The sequence below is a fragment of the Pyxicephalus adspersus genome, chromosome 5, assembly GCF_032062135.1.
Source record: "Pyxicephalus adspersus chromosome 5, UCB_Pads_2.0, whole genome shotgun sequence".
NCBI lineage: Eukaryota > Metazoa > Chordata > Amphibia > Anura > Pyxicephalidae > Pyxicephalus > Pyxicephalus adspersus.
In genome coordinates this window covers 127154072-127180630 of record NC_092862.1, presented here as the reverse complement: position 1 = coordinate 127180630, position 26559 = coordinate 127154072, and the positions used below count along the sequence as shown (strand labels likewise).

At 38.3% G+C, this 26559-nt stretch overlaps 1 protein-coding gene across 1 annotated transcript in view; it reads right to left on the bottom strand.

Annotated features, from left to right (window-relative positions):
* Window positions 1-12881: 12881 nt before the first annotated feature.
* Window positions 12882-26559, bottom strand: part of NRP1 (neuropilin 1) — a 121388-nt gene continuing 107710 nt past the window's right edge. Inside the window, 5 exon segments of the mRNA XM_072412653.1 lie at window positions 12882-16697; window positions 17357-17413; window positions 17943-18039; window positions 18288-18565; window positions 19873-20010. Of these exon segments, the coding sequence (XP_072268754.1) occupies window positions 16408-16697; window positions 17357-17413; window positions 17943-18039; window positions 18288-18565; window positions 19873-20010 (860 nt within the window). The 3' untranslated portion in view covers window positions 12882-16407.

The following is a 26559-nucleotide window of genomic DNA, read 5'->3' as shown; positions in this document are numbered from 1 at the left end:
TAATATTGGAAAAGAACACAAAGGTTGAAAAATTAGAATTTATAGCAGAAGTGTTTTAATATATTCAGCAAAACGTGGCAAAAATAGTACCTGACCTCTATAATATTATAACTATATACTGCTCTTTATAGCCGACCCACAATAATCTCTGTGTACTCAGGATGCAAAGGCATTCTGGATGACAACCTGAATTTCTGCCCAAGGCTTAACGGCTAGGAGGTTAAAAGCAAACATTATTGAGACCTCTCAGCATTTTGCACACCCTGGATTTGTCTTTAAAGGCCCATCAAAAGTTGAATCTGTCATCCTACATCTACAAATGTAAATCAATGTGATATTAAAATGGTCTTTGATTGGGTGATTTCTCCAATGGACAAGTCCAGTGCAACCAAATCCTTTTATTTCATTGTGGATAGAATGGGAAGGGTTAGACATGTGTACACACGTGCAATAATTGTCATTGGAAAGGATCTTTCACAATTCTTTCCAACGACAAATGACTACATGATGCATGAACCGCATGGACCACTAAATTTACAGACTGAGGAGTGCACATGTGGGGGGAGAGATGTCATGAGGCCAGAACTCGCAAACTCTCCCATCGCAGGTCAGGTCCAGAGACACAGCTTGCCCTGAGCCTGCAATGAATACAGGAGACATGGCCCACGGCTCTGGCCACAGGTTCACGGGCAAACAGGTCTACGGACCACTGGTTGGGGACCACTGATGTAGATAACTCCTCTATATAAAGTAAAATTGTAAGTTTTTTTCATTCTCTTTTTAAATTTTTTTTTTTTCTGATTTATGAAAGCTCTCCAAGGCTGGAAAGGATATACTTTCATCAGTAAAGCTGGGTGATCCAGCAAACCTGGAATGGATCTGGTCCTAGATTTAAAACATTTGGTTGAAAAAATCCATTCCAGGTTTGCTGGATCACCCAGCTTCACTGATGAAACAGTATCCTCTTCAGCCTTGGAGAGCTTTCATAAATCAGGCCCAATGAAAGAAGTGCCCTCCACCCCCAACCTAGGCCAATAAGGGATCCTAAGTGGAACTATGGAAGTGGAACAATTCATAAGCAAGCACCTGGATGGTGGGGGTTCTGCTTTTGTGGCAGCAGTGGGTCGGTAGCTTAAATATGAACTTTTCCATAAATTTGGTCCTTGTTGTATTTATAAATAATAAATATTAATGCGATAATAATACAAAATCTTGTGGCCATAGCAGAGAATGAACTTTGAGAGGACAGAATGTATTTAGGAAATACTCTGTGTGCTATGTGACGCTGGTCATTTCAGCTATTTGTTGTTATTTCTCGTAAGACTATGTTTAGAGGTTAAACCACAGGACACGGAATGAGTGCATTTCCTTCATTTAAACATTGATGATTTCCTTTTTGAAACTAAAAAGATACAGCTTTAAAGGTGTCTGCAACCAAGCATAAGCATTTAATACCTAAAATGATATTTTGAGCAATTTTATCTAACTTCTAAATTTAACTAATCGTTTTTAAGTATACAAAACTTTTTTTTTTTTTTTTCTTAAAATGGTAGTGTTGGCAGAGGTATGTCATTTACTGTCATACTTTTCCAAAAGTTGAGAGGTATTCATAACATACATTAAAACCCAGATTCCCAATTCCTTATTAATCATTTAGTTATACTATCTGGATGGTGAGGCCACATCATGTACTCTTTTTTTTGCTTTACTTTAGTCACCTAATCTGTTAGGCAGACAGTTTATCAGTTTTATGAACTTATTTGTAAACATTTTTATGTTCCAAGTAATAATGGTGTGGGAAATTTATTGGAGCAGAAATTGTGAGTTTAACTCACCTTACGGCATTTTATTTTCCAAAAGTATCTGAAAGAAGAACTTTTCTTTTCAGTGTTAATACCGATCAATAAAAAACATGCCTGTTCACTAGGGATGAGCGAGAATGCCTCTCACACTCTCGCAAAAATCTTCTCGAACTTTTGATGGGTTGCGAAATTTCGGTGAACTCATTTCGTGAACCCTGCGACTGCTGCTATGGACCTACCTGTATATCTATAAATTCTCTTTCACAAGCCCGCTCTACTCACTTGCTTTTAGCTTATAAACTGGAATAAAGCCAAAAAGGAAAACAAGCAACTCGGAGACCATTATTCTCTGGAGCTCCAACACAATATTTTGCTTTGCAGTGTCATGCTTCACTTCTATTGTTATATTCAGACTCTAACTAAGGAGTTCCGGTTCTCTGTGATTGTGATCTCGGAGGAAGGAAGGTCCAGATTTCCTTGGCATTTGCTCTGCTCCCACTTTTCTGTCTTAAAAGAAGAAAGTTTAATCTGTCAAGTGCGGGAAAGTGGTAATACGTTTTATACCATGAGGCTGCTGTTGACCCAGATGACCTAATAATACTTGTAAAGCAACGAGAGCAATTTATAAGGAGACAGTGAATCTAGGTACAACTCATTTCTGCTGGCTCCACTGTCTTTATGTCTTCGGCTGTTTGGAATGCTAAAGATCTTGTTCACAAATTCACCAATCTGCAAAGGGATATACATGAAGGGCAGCACAGTGACTCAAAGCTAAGTGCTCTGGCCCTTGGAGCGCTGGGACCCAGGTTTAAATCTCGGCCAGGACACTATCTGCATGAAGTTTGCAGGTTCGCCCCGTGTTTGCGTGGGTTTACCCAGGGTACTCCAGTTTCCTCCTACATCCCAAAAACATGCAGTTAGTGTTTTGGCTGCCCCCCAAAATTGACCTTAGACTGTATTAAAGATATATGACTATGGTATGAACTCGAGAAATTCTGGTCTTTTAATCTACTGAAGGCCCCTTTGCTCCCTCCCATCCTTTTTCTTCCCCTGCTTACCTTGATGATATTCCAGATCACAATGCACTATTCCCTTACACAAGGTCTTCTAAAATATTGTCCAGGATCAGAGATTTCATTTTTCTGCCACACCATAACCACAGAGGTTCTCTGGCCCCCAATATAATTGTTCTGCAAACCGCAAAGGAAATACAGAGAACAAGTATTCTCACTCAGAGAACCAAGACACCCCTAACGATTCCCTGCCAGAGCTTTCCAATCAGTTTGGAACATACACGTTTGCTAATTGGAGAGCTATAGAATTGATTAGCAGGTAGGTAAATACGTGGGGGTCTCTGCTAATAAAGGACAGACCTTTCTACTCAGACTGAACTACTTTCTAAAGGAAACCAACTGTAAAACATTTAACACTTTTCCAATGTACATGGAATGTATTTCATCTGATTTAACCTTGGGGTTGAATTTTACATTACCCAAATGGTTTATGTCTTATGGGGGCAGCTCAATTGCTCCGGTTTAGAACAGTGGAGAAGGAAGGGGGTCTCCTAACGTTATTAGAAAATAGTTTTCCAACTTGCCCAGTCATGATGAACTAATTCAGACCTTAAGATACTGAATGCCCAATCAGATCAAAATTAATTCACGCTCAAGGGCTGTTCTGTAATATCTCTGGGAACTTTTTCTATACTTGTGAATTTTAATCTGGCTACATTTCTGCTATAAAGCTAAAAAAAATATGTTTATCCAATACGTTACAATGAATTTAATATGTGGTTTTCTCAGACAGCTTTATGACTGATGGCAGCTGGGCAGCAAAGTGTGGCTGAACATGAATATGCTGCCACTTTCATAATAAGAATATTTATGCATGCATTAAAAAAGTGAGAACAAAGATTGTTCAATAATGTAAATGTCCATAATTAGAAATGTAGATAATTTACTGAATGTGTTTTAATTAGAAGCGTCTTTCGCTGCAGACATTTTTTAAAACAAAGCCTGAAGTTCAACTGTAAAGGAGGTGACACGCCAACACCAGATAATATTTTCCAGAAGCCGCTGCAATGGAAAATAATGTTCATATTTGGCATGTGCGGCCCATGTGCCTACCAGATATTTCCTTCCTGTATTTATATTTAACTGCACAGCTGCTGCGAATGTAACCAAATTGTAGATCTCCTTCACCATCTAGTGGAGAAAAGAGCTAAGGACCAGGAAAAGGCAAAGAGGTTTCCTAAAATGCCCCTTTAACATGAGATCATTGCTTGATCCAGCCCATTATATTGTTTAAAGTAGATGTAAACCCTTATGAAATTATATTTTGTTTGCAAATGTGCTGTGTAATATAAATAATTGTCTTTTTATTGAATACTATCCACATGCTTTGATTATAATAGAGGTAATTTCATTAGATTAGATTAGAAATGAAATTTTAGGTAGGCATTGCTTAATGTCCCAGTGTTCCCACCACCCCCCGTCAACTTCTTGAAATGCTGAATTAACTTACCTGTGAAGGTAAAAAATATATGCTTACCTTTCACTTGGCTTCTGCATGCAGATCCTAGGCAAAGGTGACATTACCACCCTTCCAGCCACCCAGTGTTTTAGACCAAATAGGGCCCTGGGCAATTATGAAGTGGGGACCCCGAAATTCACAGCATTCTAGTTCCTTCCATTTCAGCACCCTTGCTATTTTTGCAGTTGAAACCTAGAAAAAGATGGTGACTGCCCACCCTCCCCACCATAAACTCCCGACAGCATTTCACCTGGATCTTATAAGCAAAGTGTGTATGTTATCTTTTTTCCCTAGGTTTTTTTTTAACTTTTGCTGCATTTTTAAAAAAAACAACATTGGATTGCAAGGTCTGCTTTACTATACTGTTATACTGCTCTTTTATATATGGGTGGCATATGTATTACATTTAAAATTGCCATTTAAAATTGAACCTAATTAAAATGGGCTGGCATCTGGAGGCTTGTCCGACACATTTACAAAATATGGCAGACTTACCTTACACTGGTAACCTTCTCCCACTGATATGATGTCCATGCCACCCACTTGTCGCTCCATCTCCCCCGCTGACATCTTTTTCTACCCTTTTTCCCTGTATGGAACCATGAGCCATCTTTTTGGGCTAGCCAAGGATGGCATAACCTCTGTATGGTGTCTAATCTAATAGTTCTGGTGTCTGATCAAAACAATAGAGGAGAAGGGGAAGATGCAAGAAGAACAGCCTGCAGATGCTGGCAAAGCTATTGAATGGTACGGGGCCCGTGTTAATCCATGACACTGGGCAGCCACCACATTAGTCATAGATAACCTGAAGGGGTGACCCCCTTGCCCCACAGCCCAGTATGCCATTGCCTCCCATGCTTGTTCATTTATCTTTTTAAATTCTGGGAGATGCTTGGACTAAAGAGCAGCATGGACACAGGATGCATCCCCATGGCATAAATGGGCCCTGAAAAATGTATTCATAAAATAATCGTTTTTCTTTTGGAATTTTTATTTAGTGATCACAGTCAAGATTTCAACAACCCCATCCTGATACCTGTTAAGTAAGAGTACATCCTAAATTTGCCCAAATTTTAATTTTTATTATTCAATTTACACATCCAAATAAACATTAAATCATCTGATAATTACCTTTGAAATTAATGCACATAAAATAAAAAAAAAAATTGAAGACATAAAAATCAGGTTTGGATAATAATGTAAGACCTGAATATTTTTTAGACCTGCTGTTGCCTCCTTGCTGTTGAAAACCACACTTTTAGCCGCTCTCAGATACCTATTTTAAGCTGCAATGCTGTCAATCACAGAGTATGGCTTGGTCATGGGGTTAAGTGTGATTGAGGTGTGGTTTTTCCTCCAGACTTATCCCTGTCAGAAATCACAACTGCAGCCATGTACAAATGTATGCACAAAATGGTTTCTAACTTCCCCCATTCAGGTAAATGGGAGTGGTTGGGAGTAAGGTTGAGCCTGCGGATATCCACGAGCCTGAATTAGCTCTCAGTTGCAAATGTAAAAATGCAGTACATAAATATCAGACACCTGAAGAAAACCAAATACTTACCGCACTCCCTGGCTCTCTGACCCACGGCACCAGGACCTGGACAACATTGGGGCCTTCCAGCAGGAGTAGATGATCAATTTGATGCAAGGCCCGCTTTAAAGTCTTTATTGACTGGGCTGGGATGACGTAACTCCAGCGCTGTAGTTGATTCATCCCTGGCACGTGGGGGGAATATTACAGAAGGGACATTCTGCAAGAATGACCCACATGATCGTGGATTCTTAAAAGTGGAAATTTAGGTCTGCATTAAGCACTGGAATCCCATAGGGAAAGCTCTTGTCTACAGGACAATCTGGGTGATTCTACACCTATATAGAGCTGGCTGGACAATACATGCAGTTCCATGTTGTATTTTTTCTTCTTTACAAATAATATATTACAGGACTGTCAAAATACAGAACATTTAGTGTTTGTAAACTCTAATTATGTTGAAATATGCCGATGATTTCATGTTCTGTCCATTTACAGTATATTAATAACAGTAATTATGTTGGGTAACATTTTAAAGCCAATTTCATAAATTAGGAGCCTAGGGAGTAAACAAATACAGATTACAGCACATTATACATTTACCTGCTTAAGTAGAAACAAATGAATAAAAAAGCAATAAATCTCTTAAACGTTTATCTATTGATGAATAAATTCTTAACCTCAATAAGGTATTTTAAACAAATTTGACATACTACACATACTTAAATGAAAAATGTATAAATAATGTATGTGTTTACATCTTCCAGCATTCCTAACATTTTTTAAACTGTTGTTTTTACCAGTTTTGTGTAGTAGTAGAAATAAAATGTTAAAGCGGACCTAAACTAAAATTTTAAAAGAGTTGACAACCCTTTTATATAAAGTAAAAAATAGTATTCTTTTTTTTTAATCTTTTACCATTCTGCCTTGATCGCCGCCAGGAATCATGACTGAATGAGAGCACAGAGTCTCCTGGGATACCTACGTCACGCATCCGGGGAGGCTCCTGGCTGCTCTGGTCATGCACAGAAGGGGCATCTTCCCTCATTGAGGGGACAGAGATGGCAATCTCACACATGCACAGTGAGATTGGCTTCCTCTTTTTTTCCCCTTTACAACAGACTTCATCATCCAATCTCGCACCTGCGCAGTGCATGATTGGGTGACCTAGCCAGAAGAAGGAAGAAGAAGGCTGAAAAAGGTGGGGCCTGGCGCTTCCTTTACGACGGGAAAAAGGAAAATTCCAGGACAGCACGGGATTCGATAAAGGACTTCTCCAGCGCGATTGAGGGATCGGCAAAAATAAAGGTAAAATTTAGTTCTGCTTTAAGTTTGACACCCAAAGAACTGAAAAGCCTTAGAGAAGCCAATTAGATGTTCTATCTAGGTGTCTCATAGTTGTTGGCTCAGGGTGACCTAGAACATGTCTAAATACTATGAGATGCACAGACTTTACTCACAAGAACACCTAGAGAACACCAAAGCTGAATATTGTAATTTTTTTAGTAACTTTTCTTTCTATACCACCCATCAGGTTCCCAGAGTGTATAGGAAGTGCACTCCCCTCTATGGGCCTGATTTATGAAAGCTCTCCGAGGCTGGAGTGGATACACTTTCATCAGTAAACCTGGGTGATCAAGAAAATCTGGAATGGATTTCTTAAGTCATTTGCTATTTAGCAAATGTTTTCAATCCTGGAACAGATCCATTCCAGGTTTGTTGGATCATCCAGGTTCACTGGAAAAAGTATATCCTCTCCAGCCTTAACTAGCTTGCATAAATCAGGCCCAATGGTTTTTTTGCAGTGCTCCTGAATATGATAGAAATATGTCAGGGGGAGATTGGGAACTTGAGGGGGGGGGGGGGGGGGGGATGATGATGAGTTCGGTTTTATCCAGGTTGATGTTGGTTAATTTGGAGCTCCCTTACATTCATGGTTAGTAGCAGAGATGTCTCTAACTTTGATGCACAGTTGGAAAGGTGGCCTATACATTGGGGGTAGGTGTTACCAATAGCCAGCTTGCATGGGGCCAATGCTGTGCAAAGTTTTTCCAGTTGCTCCTATGGAAGGGGGACAACTGTGCCAAAAGAAGGACAGGGACATAGTATCTATAGCATACTTACTGCATTTTTGGAGTGCTAAGTTCTGACCCAGTGCATAAAAATTATTAGTAATAGGAATGTTCTGCATAAAATAGGTATGGGACTTTTAATGCAGAGCCAAGGATTAAAGTTTTTAGTGGAAAAATTGCACAGCCTAAATACCAACAACAGACTGGGGTACTGGGTAGCGGGTAAGAGAAGTGTAATGAAAATATAGCACTATGGTCAGTAATTCTATGCCAAACAAACTAATCTACACAAATTCATGTACTGTAATGGGAATTAAACCAGACTCAATGGTGGACTGCAACTATAATCTATTAGCTCCAAAGAATGTCTGCCACAAGTAAGGGAATTAATAATGCTCCAGACATTTCCCCCTAAGAAGGAAAAAGGTTCAATTTACCTACATTATAATAATCTTGGTATAAAGAAAGCAATTTTTCGCTTTTTTTCAACCATTTAACTGCTGTATGAACAGCACATAGATTACATCTTTATGGTGCTAATTTAAACTCCTTGCCTGAGGTCCTTTCCTGCAGCTTACTGATAACACGCACATGTGCCCCATCTGTCGGAGGTATCACTGTAACTAGCAGCAAAAGGAAGAGAAGAAAGTAAAGCCGGGGAAGAGAGTTCCAGTTTATTCAGGAATACTAATAACACCTGCCAGAGGGGCAAAACTCATGAATATTTAAAGTAAATGCATAGTTTTTATACTATTCTGTTTTTTAGATAAGCTTGTAAATAAATAGTGGTAAATATTCTCTATATATGCATGTTTTAGGAAAATCCTAATCCGTAATTATATAATTCAGGTCATGGAATCAGCCATATTTACTTTTTACATACACAGATTTCTTCCTTGCATTGCTGTGCTGCACAATGGTTGTGTCTTATTGCTCCTTCTCTCCTTCTCATAGTACACAATTGAGTATTCAAAATGAAAGTAGATTCAAAATTTTTGGCAAGTGAATGTTTACTTTGATAATTAAAATTTTTATAATTGCCCTACTACATGAACTTCACTGAAAGCAGTGCATTCCCAGGGGGGCTATTATCATATTACAACAACTTTAAAGGCAGAGTAATTGAAGTGATTTGAACTGTATATATATATATATATACAACTGAGTTAAGAAGCAATGGCAGGAAAAATGATTATGAGGCTACTGATGGCCCTAAGAACAGATCCAAAATAAGACATACTTAACTCTAATTCATACTGTCTAGGAGGAATACATTTGGGGGAGTCAGAAATGGAAAAAGATCTGGGGGTTCTGGTAGATCATAGACTTAATACCAGCATGCAATGCCATTCTGCAATATCTAAAGCTAGCACAGTACTTTCTTGTATTAAAAGAGGAATAGACTGCAGAGATGGAGACATAATCCTGCCCCTGTACAAAGCATTGGTCAGACCACATCTGGAATATGCAGTCCAGTTTTGGGCTCCAGTTCACAAAAAGGACATTGTGGAATTGGAGAGAATGCAGAGAAGGCCAACTAAACTAATAAAAGTAATGGAGCAGCTCAGCTATGAGGAGAGATTAGCTGAACTGAGACTATTCTTCCTTGAGAAGAGACGTATAAAGGGGGGATATGATCAGCCAGTATAAATATATAAACGGTCCATATAGAGAACTCTCTTCCCCATTATTCACTTTGAGATCATTACAAAGAACAAGAGGGCACTCTTTGCGTCTGGAGGAAAAGAAGTTTAAGCTCCGGATAAGGAAGGGATTCTTCACTGTAAGGTCTGTGAAAATGTGGAATTGGCTCCCTCGGGAAGTAGTTTCACCAACTACTATGGATTGCTTTAGGAAAAAGCTGGATGTGTTCTAGAAGCACAGAATATAACTGGGTATTAAGGCTTTAAAGTAAAAATAACAGTGACTGTTGATCCAGGGAACATCTGATTGCCTTATGGAATCAGGAAGGAATTTTTTTCCCCTGTTGAAGCAAGTTGTACCAGGTTTTTTTTTGCCTTCCTCTGGACCAACTATGTCTTATAGGGTTTTATATCTGGGATATGATTATTTCCCTAGTAATTGAACTTGATGGACTTATGTCTCTTTTTCAACCTAACCTACTATGTAACTATGTAACCTTTGGGAGAAATTTAAGGTCAACTTTACCCTAAAATAACCACCAAAAATGTTCTTGCTTTTTTGTCCCCTATTAACTCCATTAATTTTGCCAAATAAGGACATTGCAACAAAATCTTCAAAATTCAAATAATTGCAACAAAATCTTCAAAATTTCTCCAAACGGATAGAAGAAATCTTCCAAATTTACCAAATGAGTTTTCAGGTTGTGCCTTCTTTAGAGGCTCCTTGTATCCAGTCCTTGTTCTTCTCTTTGTTGTAATGCTGACTGATAAAATATATGACCTAATATTGTATAATAATTGTATTTGCATTTACAGCTATCAGGTGGAGCTTCTTTTTCACATTTTTCTGTTAATTTGTATTCTGTTGAAAAAAGCTACAGAGCTCAGTAGCTTGTGCTAAAATATACACACACAACTGAAAAAGTTATAGCATTAATAGATCCATTTTACTCTTTCTCTACATAATAAATGTTGGGAGATGCTTACCTTGCTGGTAATCCCATGTTGTGCACCACTGCAGTATCACACCCTGTTTGTTCTGTCCAGTTATGTTGCTTGCATGCTGTTAACATGTTGCCATACTGTCCATACTGATTGGGTTTCAGGGTGTATATCTAACTTTTCCTATTTCATTTCAACTGGAAAACATTTTTGGTTTATGATCAGTCTTTTTTAAGACCTATTACCCTAGAGCAGCCTTTCTAAACCTTGTTACCCCTTAGTAACCCTCTGGTATTAGTAGAACACCAGAGAGGAATCCTTCTCTCTGGTATTCCACTAACCGGACTCTCTCCTCTACAATCTAATATGAATGCTGCAGCCAGACTCATCCATCCTTTCCTCCGCTTCTCTTCTGCTACATCTCTGTGTAGTTCTTTTCATTGGCTTCCATTCCACTTGAGAATCCAATTCAAGCTCCTTTGCTTTGCCTTCAAATTTCTCAACAGATCTTGTCCAACTTACCTTTCTGACCTGGTAGAAAAATACTCCCCTAGCCCCTCTTTGTTCCTCCAATGACCTACTAATGACTTCCTCACTCATAACCTCATCACACGCATGACTGCAAGACTTTTCTAGGGCCACCCCGACTTTCTGGAATGTCTTTCATGTCCTATTCGGCTTGCTCCTACTTTCTCATTTAAAAGAGTACTCAAAACACATTTTTTTCACTTGCCTACCTGTCTTCTTCTTTCTCCTAAAACCCTCACTACTTCCCACCACTCCATATCTCCCCTCCTATTGTGTGAGACTCCCCCCACCTCTTAGATTGTAAGCTCGTCAGGCCAGGGTCCTCTCCTCCTCCTGTGGTACAGTCTGTATCTGTCTGCCATTTGAAACCCCTATTTAATGTACAGGTAATATGTTGGCACTATATAAATCTTGTTTATTATTATTATTATTAATAATAATAATAATAATAATAATAGGTAATTATCACATCTTGGGGAATCTTTATTAAAACAAATGCAGTTGGGGTCAGTGGGGAAAATAAACTCTTAAATTGGTGGCCAGTGGAATGCCTCCCTTACATTAATGGCTAGAATTTCACCTTTATAGACATCTAAAAACATCATTAGAGTCATGCAGTTGGCTCTACCAAGTGGCAATGACTTCAGAACTATGCAGGCATCATTAAATGGGAAGCCAGACAAACACAGGAATAGGAATCTTTGGAGAACCCTAGTTGAGAATGGCTTCCCTAGAAGAACTTCTAAAATATCATTCAGGTTTTTGAGGACCCCCTGCTAAAACTTTAGGCCTTTTGGTTAACTGACTGCAGGAATGCTGTCTGTTCGATTCCTATCTTTACAAACCATCAACATTTTAATCTGAAACACCAGTTCCGGTTTATAAAAAATAAAGTCAGCATTATTAAAACCATTCCCACAATTTATAACTCGGAAATCTCTTGTGGGAATTTAACAACTATAATCATAAATTACTGCTGTTAGCCTATCAATAATAAACATCCTTCTGGGACACTATTGCAGTTTTTCAACTACTCATTTTCAGTTATCCACTGCAACTCTCGAACCTTAACGTCTAACTTCACCATATACACTGCTATGATCTTCTTTCAATATTAAACCCATATGATGTCTCCTAAAGAAGCCACAATGGCGAAACGCGTCGGAATCTGAGCATTAAATTGACTGTTGATTATTGTAAATCAGTCTATGTGTAACAACTATGGTGAGTCTAACTTTTGTAATTGAACATAATGTTTAATGTACAAATTTAAAATACATTGACCAAAATTGCCAAAAAAGCCATTCTGTTTGTATTCTCTCTAATTGATTGTTCACAAATCAGGCTACAATCCTGTGTACCTGAAAATTAACCAAGTTAGGGACCCTACCCCCCTCATTTATCACTACGATTAAAATTAAGTTTTTTTAAGTATTGGTTACAGTGGGGAAAGGTTACATGCCATGCCAAGCTTTCATTTTAGAATGTGACCCTATTGGGGAAAGTTAAATTCTCTTTGTCTATTGTCTTTCCAGTTCTCGGGTGAGATTTTCTCCAATGTCCTGTTGTATTACCAAAATATATAAGAATAGAGAGCTTGCAAAAGTCACAATCCTTCTTAAAACATTTTTGGCTTATTTTCCACTTTACATATTTTCGTAAGTGCCCAAAGCTATTCACAAACCTAGACTGCTCCAAAAAGAAAATATCTGCTGGCAAAGCATCCATAGAAACCAATCCCCGATGGCTCCTTCCTGCCTACATAAACAAGACTGTAAATGTTATAACAATATCTGATTAAATGAAAACCATTAGAAGAGCGAGAACGTATTTTATGAAAATGTTTATTTCAACTGTATCTTTGGAATGTAGTAGTCATCGTTTGGGATTTAAATTACAGTTCAATTTTATGTGATTATTATGCAACTCAATGTCCAAGAATACAAATGTCATTCAAAGTTAAGGCTTCGCAGTTCATTCCAAAACAACAGTTTTACAAGTGTCATATTGTCATATAAAATAAAAATTTCTGTAAAAAAATTTGCACAAAAGTTCATGATGATACAAAACATGAAGCAATAATATACCAGTAAAATGAAATCATTTTACTACAGAAAAAAAGTTTTTTTTCCTTAATAGTTTTTGATAAAGAAAAAAATATGTTATTTTACATTTTTAAAAATTATGAAACAATCTAAAACAAATATAAATGAACAATTTTCTTTAACACTGCCTTTACAAACAAAACCCTTCTTTTATTCCCCAGCCAGAGAGGGCAGCGACCAACTGCTACGCAGCGGTCGCTGCCCTCTTTGGCTGCTAAAGGGTTAAATAACCTTATCAACATATAATTTTAAATAGAGATTTCAGTGCAAGATTCCTTTCCCTCGGCTGAAAAAGATTCAGTATCATTTTTCCTGTGCTCAGCTCAACGGCTGAAAAGAAATGATAAGAGCTGAAATTTATCATGGGCAAAGATTTTGTTTTACTGTTTTTTCTTTTTAGGCAATGATTAAAATGAAACAAATTGTAGCAAAAACAATCAAGTCGTTTTATAAATTTACATAGGCCAATAGACCTATAGCAACCAGATTGTAATAATAATATGACACTGACAAACTCTAAAATAGCTTGCAGAGTGCATTGCCTTCCTGTGCTGAAAGCTACAGTTCAATGTCCATATCACAATCCTGGAGCTACTGTACTCTGTACATGCAGGTGCTCAGAGTCTTTTCCAGGTGTATGCTCCATGATGGTTTGTATTGGAGCTTACATGGGGTTAATTACATTATTCCCTTTCCAATGTTGGTGTTCAGGCCTGGCAAGTGGCCGATCAGATCTAAACTCTATCTTTGGAGCATATAAAGTGCTCAGACCTACATACTCGGTAGGTCAGAGGTTGCTAAGATCAGTATTAGTGGATTGGTGTCTTATCAAGTGAAGGCCTTCCTTTTTTACCCATTAAATGCAACTGAAAGAAAGCAAAGATTGAACAATGGAAGAAAAAGAAGGGATATAAAACACTATAGTCAAAAATGATAAAGTTGTGATAATATTTACAGTTATCAGCCATCATCTAATGGTTACCAGTAGATGGTTAATTGTAAATGGCAAGATAAGATGCTTTAATAGCATGGATAAGAAGGTTTTTAATATATTTTTTTCATTACGTAGGAAGTCGCTGTCCCAGAACAAGCACAGTTTGTTAGATTCTCAATTACACACATTTTCCAGTCCAATGACAACCCAAGTGGTGAAATAAGGATTAGGGGTGGCAGTTGTGACACTTTAACTTTCCAAAACAAGTCAGCCCTTGTGACTTACATTCCTCTCCTTTTAAAAGCACCAATATTGTTACATTTCCCTTTTATCTACAGTACAGTCTACAGTACACAATGTGTCTATTTTTTTTGCCACAGTTTCTTTGTAACTTGGTTTTTGGTTCCCTTATCTTTTTTGTATTTTCTTCACTGAAAAAAACTGGTGTCACACTCCTTGTGCTTTCCCTCCTTTGACATAAACTAGAATGCTTAGATCGGCTGAGAGTTAGTTGTTATATGGGTGTAGGTTGCAAGTAGTATAGTACAGCACTTCCAGCTTTATTGTTTATAGCAAATTGATTATATGTCCTTTCATGCATTGTTGTTAAAGGGTATCTTTGTTAATGCAGTTTTGGGTTATGTGACTATGATTAACCCCTAGGTACTTCCAGGTTCCATCAGCCTGTGTGATTGAGCCGAAAAATAAAGGGACCTGGAAGTCTTAGGATTAGACATAAAACTGGCTTGTTCTTTGAATGTCCTGTACACTTTCCACCATTCCAACCCACACTGTTCCCATGCACCTGCTAAGATGTCTTAAGTATTTTTTGATACCTTAAACAATATACAATAAGTTTCATTTTACCTAACTCAGAAACCTCCGGCATACCATTGTTAATTTTGTAACACATGAACTATGAGGGATATTAAAAAAGAAAAGTGCTGTGGTGAAACTAAAAACAGCCAATCAGATACTATTTTTACAAGCCTACCTTCCTCTTTCGGACTTATAGCCCACTGGCTGTTTTGTGTTTTGTCAATCAATGACTTTTACCACTGTTAATAAATAAACCCCATACACATTGCCCAGTTTAGAAAAATGATACTGTATCTACTAACATCCAGACAGAAAGCCAAAGTTAGACTTTGTAGGGTTAATGTAATAAGTTTCCCTTATTGGATTTTCACCAGAGGATCATCTCTGCCTTTTCAGTATGGGAAACAGAGCTGTTTTTTGCCTATCGGTCTATGGCAAAAACCTTTACATCGTTTACTCAGAGTTGAGTATAAACTATTAAATACATTCTACAGAGAAAAAAAATGGGATATTGCAGCTTTTTACAAAAAAAAAGTAATGGATTTACCAGTAAAATAAATGAAAACAAATCATTCTGTTCCAAAATAAAAGCTTTCAGTTGAGTTGATGAATCAATGGTAGCCCTTGCCTTTGGGAGGCCATCATCACATTTTTTGGCCATTGTGGTACACAGTTCTAGACAAGGGCGTATAATAATAACAACCGAAACAAAAGCATTGTTGCAATCAGTGAGAACACAGTTAAAACTAACACAAACACAAAAAGGCACTTGAGAGGACATCCACTAGCCAGTGCCAACAACATTGTCTTAAGGGTAGGCCGTACCCTCTATTGCCCATTGCATTTGATGACGGTGCATGAACCCTAGAGACGTTTTAAAGCACTATGCTCCAGAACAACACTGAAACACAACAATAATGGTTAGCGTTGCTTGAAAAAATTGCCAAAAAACATCATAGTGGCACATTTTTGTTTAGGACTTCCAAAGCCTTTGTTGCTTTATACACAGCACAGACAGATATGCACAAACAGGAGGAGAAATTCGTGCTGCAAGTCCTATGATGTGTAGGGGTGGGGGACTTGGTGGACGTAGCATAGCATGTGACCATCCACAGAACCCCACTCAGTGTATTCCTGTGACAGTATTCTGGATTCTGCTCACAACAAAGATATCCGCAGCAAAAAAAAACGAAACGAAATGGAACGGAGTTTACAAAACCATAAAGTCAATCATGATTGGTCTCAACACCAGCATCTGATTATCCAGAAAAAAAAAATAAAACAGAAAAGCCAAGCTGTACATGATTCAGATTGTATATACGTCCATAGTTTTCAGGTATTTTCACTGAAGCTCCTGAGAGAAGTTTGGCTTCACGTCAACCAATGCACTTTATAGCCTAGCAGTAAAAGATCATTGGTACGTCTCCACCAAAACTGACTTTAGTCTTTCCGCTGAATTTATCTGCAACAATTATCTTCATTTCCTTTTTGCTGCTTCATGCCTCTGAATATGTATTCTGTGTGTTTAGTTTGTCTTTTTTTAACTTGACACCGTCCACAAGTTCGAAATTATAATTTTCCAGGGCGGATAAGTTCCTCTCTGACATGCCATTGTGCCAACAGGCACAGTACAGCACCACGCCACAAATGGCACCAAGTAAGACCCCCAATGCGCTCATAGCGATGATGGTGATGAGGATGGGATCCAGGGTCTTTAGTACGCCACCTGGTTTCTTGGAGATGCTCTCATCAACGCCTCCTTCATCAGAGTAATTCGGTGTAATGCCTATTTAAAGAATAATAAACACTGTTAACAATAATGACAACATTTTCACCAATTTATTAAATAACACTGTTTTATCAGTAAGGTTAAATAGAAGGCCAGACTAGTATTTGTAAATTAAACTCTGCAGAAATGGAAGTTAAATCTGTCCCAAATGCAACCAATTTTTAAACTTGTAAATGTTTTTAAACTTTATTATATATTATATACCATTAATTGGTTGCTCTAATTTTAAGCTGACAATTATGGAAAAAAGGGACACAAGAAAATGCAAATTTTTAGTTCAAATCAAATTTTATGTCTCTTATACTGTAACTGTATAATAATAACTAATATATATATATATATATATATATATATATAACAGATGCATACTGCAACCATCAGGCAATAGTGATGTATTCAGTGTAATCTGTACCATAAAAGCTTATTTTAACAGTAAAGCCTCCCGCTTGCATATGATCACTATGTACTCATAACATAAAATATTATGTTGTACACATTAGGCAATTTTATTTAAATAGCATATTAATACATATTTTTGTGTACGGTCGTATTTTAAGACAGTGAAGTTTTCGCTTTACCATATGTGTTTCCCTTTCAGGTTACAATTTTTTATTTGCACCAACTAGTTGTAAAAGGTGATAAAAAGATTAGGTTACCTGACTTATTATTTGGTTCACCATCAGTTCCTGTTCCAGATTCTGATGCATCAGGGCCTAAAACAATTACAAACACACAATCAGCTTTACTGCAAATAAAGGTACCAGCCTTATATTAAAATCAGACAACTAAGTCATGCTAACGAACTCATGCTAAGGAATAATGTCAATAGTGATACATAGAGCAGAAGTAGGGAAGGATAGTAGAGCAGAAGTAGGGAGGATAATGCAATAATTCCATCATGTTTCATCTATGATTTCTGTATTGCTCAGTTTGAAGTAAAGTATGAAAGCAAAATCATTGGTGTCCAATAAACGTACATGATACGTTCCACAAAACCCTGATTGAGAAACACTGAGTTAGGGTAAAAGCTGCAATGTGCCCAACACCAGCAAAGTAGGTATTCATTCACTGTACAACAGGCTCATGCTGATATTACTAGCAGTTATTAGCAAGCATAGCTTATGAGTTACCTCCATGCTTGCAGCAGTGCCAATTGATACCACTCATGTAGACTTGGTGGCTTTGTAAATACAACATGAGGTCTACCATGACTTGCACACTCGGCATGTGTTCAGTACCTACCTTTGCATTGTTCAGGAGATATGTGATTAGCGATAATGATATCATCCACTGCTATTCCTCCACTGCTTCCTTTGCCAATGGTGCCCTCAATCACCACCTGTATAGAAATGAGATACAATGTTACAAAAATTGTTTAAACTATGGACACAGTTGTGAAGATACAAGGTTACACTGCGTAAAAATTTTTTGTTGTTGTTTATGTACCGCCCAAAATAATAAAGAGGAGGCTCTTCCCAATGAGCAGGCAGAGTTGCCAAACATTTCCCTATCTAGCCCTTGTACCGGCTGCAAAGACAGCAGATTCCACCCACCATGCTGACCAAGAGAAAATGGGTATTCTCTTACCCGATACTGCTTCAGAGACTTGTGTAGTAACACTCGGGCTTCCCTCCAGTGGTCATCCTGATGATCGCCATCAGTGGCTGTCCATAACATCTGGCCAAAACCTTCCTGATTTTCATACTCGAGTTTGATGCTCAATGAGCCAACATGGGCACCGGACATGTGGTACCAGAAAGTCATGCACTGGGAGGATTTTGATGAGTCCACAACAGGGCTCAGAAGTCGGGCCACTTTGCCTCGGTGTCTTTCATCAGCTTCAGAGTAAATGAAATTTCCATCTCCTAGGGAAAGAAAGTATAAGGTATTCCTAAATATATGAAGAACATTCAACTAGATGTCTATCTGCAGCAATGTCTGATAAGGGTTGGTGTTATTTAAACAGATGAACCAGGATAAGGTTCTGAGAAACATCACATACAAATGTTTTGTATATAATCTAGGTCAGCGGTTGCCAACCGGTGGTTGAGAAAATTTTGGTGATCTGCTCTTTCCCCCGTATGGACACAACCGCCCACTCCCCTATTGCAGGCTCAGATCTGTTTGTTAAACATCCTGGGGGGACAGTAGCACTTTTGTTCTGTCCACAGCCCTGCACTACTCCCCCCAGGATGTTTAGAAAGCAGGTCTGAGCCTGCGATGGGAGAGTGGGCAAATTCTGGCATCATGACGTCACTTTGGGAGACGTTTCTTCCGCTTTGAGTTACACACGGCTCCCCACGCATGCGTGGTCCCGATTCCATGGATTTAGTGGCCCATGATATTCCACTTTTGAATATTGTTTTTTGCTAGGGTGATGCATTGACTCCTCAGAGTAAGCAATGCATTAAAAAGAATATATAAATTCTAATTGTTGGCAGATATCTAAGCTTTGATGTTGCTGTCCCCTGCCTGTTGTATAAGCAATGGAGTGACACTTGTAGTATGGCAATTCTGCAGCAAAACGAGAAAATTCCTTATTAATATTATATTAATAAAATGCCATAAATAAGATGTGACCTAGATTCCGGAGGGTCTGAGAGCTTATCTGCGATGGTGGTGTGGCTCTGTTCTTGATCAGCTGTGTGGAACAAAGCAGCGGGCTGCTTAAGGCTCAGCTGCAAAGCTGCAGTCCGTTCACTCTCCAAAATGAAGAGAGGCTTGGCAGTTCAACTCGATTAGATCATGTTTTATTAGCGGCTCAATTCATCAAACACAATGTTAATTTTCTGCACGCTGCCCATCAAACAGCAGGGAGGAGAATACAAAAAAGATGCTGCCTGCAACTAAATTGATATAAATTTACCTCTTTAAATAAGTGCTCTTGTGTAACACAACCAGAGCTGGGTGTAGGATTGTGATCTGTAGCACAGGACTGCACATCTTACTGAAATAATTTTCTGTTGCTGTCATGCTTTACATTTGTAGTTAACGTAACTGTATTTATAGCAGAGGGCTGAGCTTGTTGGTGACAATTTGTGTAAATCTGGATGTAGTAATTGAAGCCGACACTGACAATTCTTTTCTCTTCACTAGATGGCACTGTGGCAGCACAGATACCAGCACCGGTATAAAACGGGCAATCAAATATTGAGGATGTTTTTGGACTCACCATTGTGATCCCGCACTGGGCCAGTTTTGCTGTTCAGCACAGTCCACTTGAGGCTCAAGGTATAATCATGTTCCCACTGGCAGATTGTTTTCTGTGATCCCCAGCCAAATGTACAGTCCAGGTTGCTTTGTGAAGAATCTGTATAAATATAAAAAAACAAAGCATGTTAAAAAATAAATTCTTTGCCAATTGTGCTGCTTAAATTTTACAATTTAAATTTGAGCTCACTACAGGCTTGTTAGAGATCTTGAAAAATGAAATGGGATTTTTATAATCATAAAATATTTAACGTGTAAACAAGAAACACATAATCATTTAAAAGGCAATACCTCCTTCCTGATACATTGAGGTCAATAGACATGATTGCCAGCAAGATGTGCAAGATATTGAAAACAGGTTCATTTGACAGCAAACCCACTTCAACATGCTTTTTCCCTCCCTTACCACTCATTTAGCTGCAGGAATTGAAAGTAGGAAGTCCTGCAAATGTTTTAAGTCACAATTTGCAGCTTAGTACCAGTGCTGGGTGCCTAATCAGCCGTCTTGTCATATAGTAGAACGAGACTTGGGTCACATGATCCCCCCCATACCTATTTATTTCTCTTTGCTCTTGGTGGTGGGGCAGGGTGACAATTAATTAATTTTTTACCTTGCTAAAAATAATTCAATAGCCATATATATTTATATACTGAATAAAGTGACTAGGGGTATTTGCATTGGGGTTAGCACTAATTTAGTTTGTTGTACATTTGCACACATGAAGTGTCATTCATACAAAGCCAGATTTACCATTAGCCATGATGAATAATGATTTCAAGTTTGTACTCCATTATACAAAAATCACAGAATCAGGACAACTACCTGGAACCATGCAAAACAAAAAACCTATAAAATGTTCAAAAGTCATCAATCATTTGCACACAAATTCCTTGTAAAATCATAAAAAGGGATGTAAATTAAAGAGGACAATGAAAATGTTAGTGAAAAATGAAAAAAGGTTAGTTGTTTTGTTGGTTGCCTTTATTGCCTTCTGAATTACTGAATGAATGAAACTCAGGTGTTCAGCCACAGTTACCTGCATGCTTGTTTCAGGTGCAAGACTAAACTACTAAAACTATGAAAACAGCTTTAGATCCAGACAATAAGTAATGAGTTCAGCAATGGAAGCTTATATGATGGGCCTGATTTATTAAAGCTCTCCAAGGCTGGAGAGTACACTTCCATCAGTGAAGCTGGATGATCCAGCAAACCTGAAATTGATTTCCTATAAGTCATTAGCTATTTGTTAGCAAATGTTTTCAATTCTGTATCAGATCCATTCTAGGTTTGCTGGATCAGCCAGCTTCACTGATGAAAGTTTATCTTCTCCAGCCCTGACCCAATGACCCTGATTTATGAAAGCTCTACAAGGCTGGGGAGAATGCACTTTCATCAGTGAAGCTAGGTGATCCAGCAAACCTGGAATGGATCTGGTCCAGGATTCAAAACATTTGCTAGCAAATGGCAAATGATTTTTCAAAATCCATTCCATGTTTTCTGGATCACCCAGTTCACTTCTGAAAGTGTATTCTCTCCAGCCTTGGAGAGCTTTCATAAATCAGGGCCAATGTCTCAGTACAAGTCCTCTTTATTTTGCACCCCTTCTAAGCAAAGGGTGTAATATATTATCCCTCCACTAGATGTCACTGTGAACCTTCAGCCTACACCAAGGCTCCTTGCCAAGGCTCAGTAATACCAAGTCTGTTGTACAGCAAGGGAGCTGGTATTAGATGACATTATGAGATCCTATAAAATTGTGTGCTTTCTATTCCAAGCTCCCCAACAGCCTTATACAATGTAATTGCTTTTTTTTTTTTCTTTTTCCTAAAGGTTTAGGAAGATGAATTGAAGGATGTGTGAGACAGATAAAGCTAATCATGTTTATGTTTTTGACTTCTGCAGCCTGCTGCAAAAATCATGTCCCTAACATCCTCCTAATTCCCTGGCTGCTAGTTCTTTGCCCAAGGAAGGAAACACCCGCCTAGCAGAACAAAAAAATATTCTTCAGGAATTTTGCCATCGCTCACAACAAAGTCATATAAGGTCTTAGAAAGCAGACATCCTTCCCTTGCTATTGCATATTTTTTTCCCCCTGACACAATTGGTTTTCCTTTCTTAATTGTAAGAATGACATCCTCAAAAACAGGCCTCAGATTCTCTTGACGTTCCAACGCCGCAGCCAATGGTTGTCCATGCTGCGCTAATGGCGTTTAACACCTCCGGCGCCTTGGGGTACTCATGCGTGAAATGCATTTCCTTCGAGTATTGTTGTGCTTATGATAACGCAATATGCCTTATATACAAAATGTATAACAAAACAACACCTGTCTACACTGAAATATAGAAATTCATGGGTTAACCCTTTGGAGCAAGGGTGTGCAGTATACAAACCATTTGCTGCAGTGACAAAAATAAAGCAAGATGATTTCTGATTGGTTGGTCTATCTGCCCAAATCTAAATTGTAATATTTGATAGTTGTTGGAGAGTTAAACTAAAAGTAAAACTAATCAATTTTGTTTCTTGTATGTTTAATCGTTTAGCAAGATCTCTGTGTCTGAGTTCCTGGGTCTGCCTTGCTATCATAAAGGATCCTCATATTTCCCTAGGGATGTTTTATTAATAAGGAAAATGTAACTGGAAGAGCTGGACCATGCAAATGTGAGGGGACACTGTTTATAGATCCAGGATGTATAAGACGATAGGGACTAAACTCCTAGGACCTCCTATACCTAAAATATAACTTTTCAAGTAAGCCAACCCTTTAAATAATCTCACTCATAGACTTTAATTGAGAGAAGAAACAGAACAATCAAGAGGACAAGAAGAACAATCAAAGGCTTCATATGGGATGAGAAATTAGAACTGCCCTGGATCCACATATTAATGCAAATAGGTAAAGAAAAAAACATCAAATAAAATACCAAGGTAAAATAAATAACCAATAAAAAGATAAAATAGAAACAGCTTTTGCTGCAATGTTCACATTTAATCCAAAAAAAGTTCCCCTGCAGTCAGTTCCCCAACATCACTAAACCCACATACTCTGAGCACAGTTCAGTCCTAGACATGCCTGTGAATGGACAGTGAAAGGAGAAACAACACAGTGAACTCATTTCTATGTCACTTTATTTTCTCCGCCTATGGGCATAATTCTGTTTGGCACCCAATCAGCTTCTTGTGCTGCTTCTTTCAATCACCAAAGCCCTGGTGTACAGGGGTTGCAAGGGGTTGATATCGGGTACCGTAAAAATGTAAAATATATATAAAGAGGATTACAGAGCTGCTTTAATTTTTTTATAGTTGTCCAAATGACGTAATATATTACTTATAAACTTTGATGCATTTATATAATATATAAATAACTTTTAGCCTTTAGTATTATTTACAATGATAATATATTTTGCACTTTGTGAATATAGATAATGTTTTAGTATCAGCCCTGAATGCACAGATGTGGAGTCTGGTGTTTCATGTTCTAATCCATGGCAGGAAAAGTGACAGCTGGAATATAATTGGTGAAGGTATAGGTGACACGGACCCCCTTCCTCCCCTATGCCAGGTCCTTATCTCTCCTGACAGTGAAGCTGCAGTCACATTATCAGTCTCTATTTTTATTCCCAGGCTGTCGGCTTCCATTCCTGGAAAGGCTGCACAATTTCCAAAGTCCTGTGACTACAATCAGATGGCTTTTCCAGTGGCATCTTGTGACGGTGCCAGGGAAATGACTACCCAGGAGCTCTGGGGAAATTCAGCGAGATTTCCTTTTTTTTCATAATGCATTTCTTAATAGCTCTGAAGCCATGAATGAAGCCGCCTAGTAGTAATAAGGGATGGTTAATGGCTTTTGCTTTCAGTAAGAGGGGATGATTAGCGGTATAATGTTGTGGTTGTCGTGGTGACAGCAGCACTTGAATTTTGGAACTCTGCTTTCTAGAGAATCCACGTTCCACCATGCTTTCATCCTTCTAGTGTTTATATGAAGTGGGGAAGCAGCAGAGTTCCATCAGAGAGGAAACAAACACAGCGGCGATGGTCATAAAGCAACCAGACAGCCTGCTGAGTAAAAATGTACAAAGCATCGCAACCCAGAGCAACCAATTAAATTCCAGTATCAGGAGATCCCTCACTTACTATGGACAGCTGCCCCATACACAATTCTCCTTGCATGACATAAAAATATCATTGCATTATTAATATCACATTTATCAAAAATAATATTCGCTGTGCCAAACCTTTACAATGGATCAGCAAGTCCAAATTCACTTGCACAGTTTTAAATCCCCTAATTATTGCAAAAAAGGAAATTATAACAGATTTGCATTTGCTTTGCATTATTATTATAGATATAGAACTTTTTTTTAGCAGCAGAGTGAATTTTCAGAGATGATTCATATCATATTAGTCAGATCTGTCTTACAAGATATGATAAAATAATTATTGCTGTATAGTGTTAGCTTGAAAGCTGTGATGGTAACAGGGACGTTTGGATTTAAAAATAATTGTATATTCCTAATGCTATATGTTTTGCCATTCTGGGAACCTATAGTGCTGGTGATATGAGGAGCTGTCACAGGGGATTACTGGGGGAAGTGTACGTTTTGCCCTAGTAAGCAGAGGTGCTCTTTAATCCTCTAAGGGATCTATTTATAAAGCAATGAATCTGACATTCCCTGAAACATTCCTGGGTCTATGTGTTTTAACAGCAGTAATTATTCTCCACCAGGGAATGTCAGATTCACTGCCGAGCCCTAAATGTCAACCCAAAGCAAAATGTGTTTTACCTCCTAGGTGCCTTTAGGGAACATATATTGGGACATTATTACTGCAGGGGCTTTTCTTGATCAATTTTACCAATAATATTATTATAAAGAATTTAAATAGCACCATCATATTACACAGCGCTGTACAAAGTCCATAGTCATGTCACTAGCTGTCCCTCATGGGGGCTCACAACCATAGTCATATGTCATTAATACAGTCTAAGTGCAATTTTAGGGGGGAAGTTTAACTGCATGTTTTTGGGATGTGGGAGGAAACCCACAGAAACACAACGAGAGAACCTGCAAACTCCATGCAGCTAGAGTCCCCGGCCGATATTTGAACCTGGGACCTAGCGCTGCAAAGGCCAGAGTGCTAACCACTGAGCCACCATGCTGCCCATTCAAATTCACACTTCTACAATTTTATTTTTTAGTTTCTCTTTGCACCTTTGCCTTACATTACCAAACCTGTATGTTGTGTTGCACATGTGTGTGCACTGCAATGAGGCAGCAAATGAGAATCTGGAATAAACTTTGTGACGGTAAGTGCAATTCATGTCAGAACTAACTTGAGAGTTCTACTGGAAGTTAGGTCAACCCATGGGTGTGTATCTCGTCTTAAAAATTCACAAAAACAAAAAAAAGTTTTTGTGATCAGAGGTTAGCACTATCGCCATTGCAGCGCTGGGTTCCAGGTTAAAAACTCAGACAGGGCACTATCTGCATGGAGTTTGCAGGTTCTCCCCGTGTTTGTTAGGTTTCCCTTGGTTTCCTCTCACATTCCAAAAACATGCAGTTAGGTTAATTGTCTTTCTCCCAAAATTTACCTTAAACTGTGTTAGTGACATATGAGTATGGTAGGGACATTAGATTGCGAGCCCCTTTGAGGGACAGGGAGTGACATGACTATGGACTTTGTACAGCAGTGCATAATATGTCAGCACTATATTATTACTCTGTAATAACAATATTAAAAATTATTCTAAAAACTACAAACAGCTCCACCACTATGTATGCTGTACTACACACATGCCTACAGACAGGTTGCAATCTGGGACATTGATGTAATTTTGCTATTCAGGAAATATTGTGTCAGCACTGACATGCAATCTGTACAGACTACTTTGGACGGACGTAGCAGAAATACATCAGATTTTCTGACAAATACCACAAATGTCAGATTCCTGATTTTAGCTCCGATACAAACATGTGATGCTGACATACTGACTTTTTTTTTGAGTCATTACATTTTTTTTTTGAAAATAAGAAAAATACCTTTTAGAATAGATTAGACTTTTCTTTAGAAAGAGCGGACAGTGATAAAGGTTAACAGTGTGCTTTAGAAATCAAACCAAATAACATTTAAGTTTTCACCTTTTAAATGTCTACAGAATCATTTCTTCAGTTCAAAATGTCAAGCGGTTACATTTCTAGAGGTATGAAATATCCAGAGAGGCCGGGACAGATCGGCACTAGACAGGGGCACGTAGTTGTGTTTGGAGTCACGTAACTTTGGTAGCGCAAACATTTACAGAGCAGTGCGTGGTCTGACCTTGTTCTGGTGATACAGTCACATGATATTCCAGGAACATGCAGGCTACAGCCAGTGCGGACAGCCCGAGTTCTCATGGAAAACTACAAGTGAAATGAATATAAGGTTTACATGTCCAAGGGCTCTCAGAGTTATGTGTCTGACACTTCTAGGTCACTTTGTGAGTTTAAATGGGAACCTATCATCATGTATTTGCAATTGACCATAATATTTGTTCAGTATATATGATAAGGTGACCATATCAATGCAAAATATATGCCCTGAGTTCTGATTATTTGACATTTATAACACATTGTATAAGATCACTAGGTAAGTTTAGGTAATTGTAAAAGGTG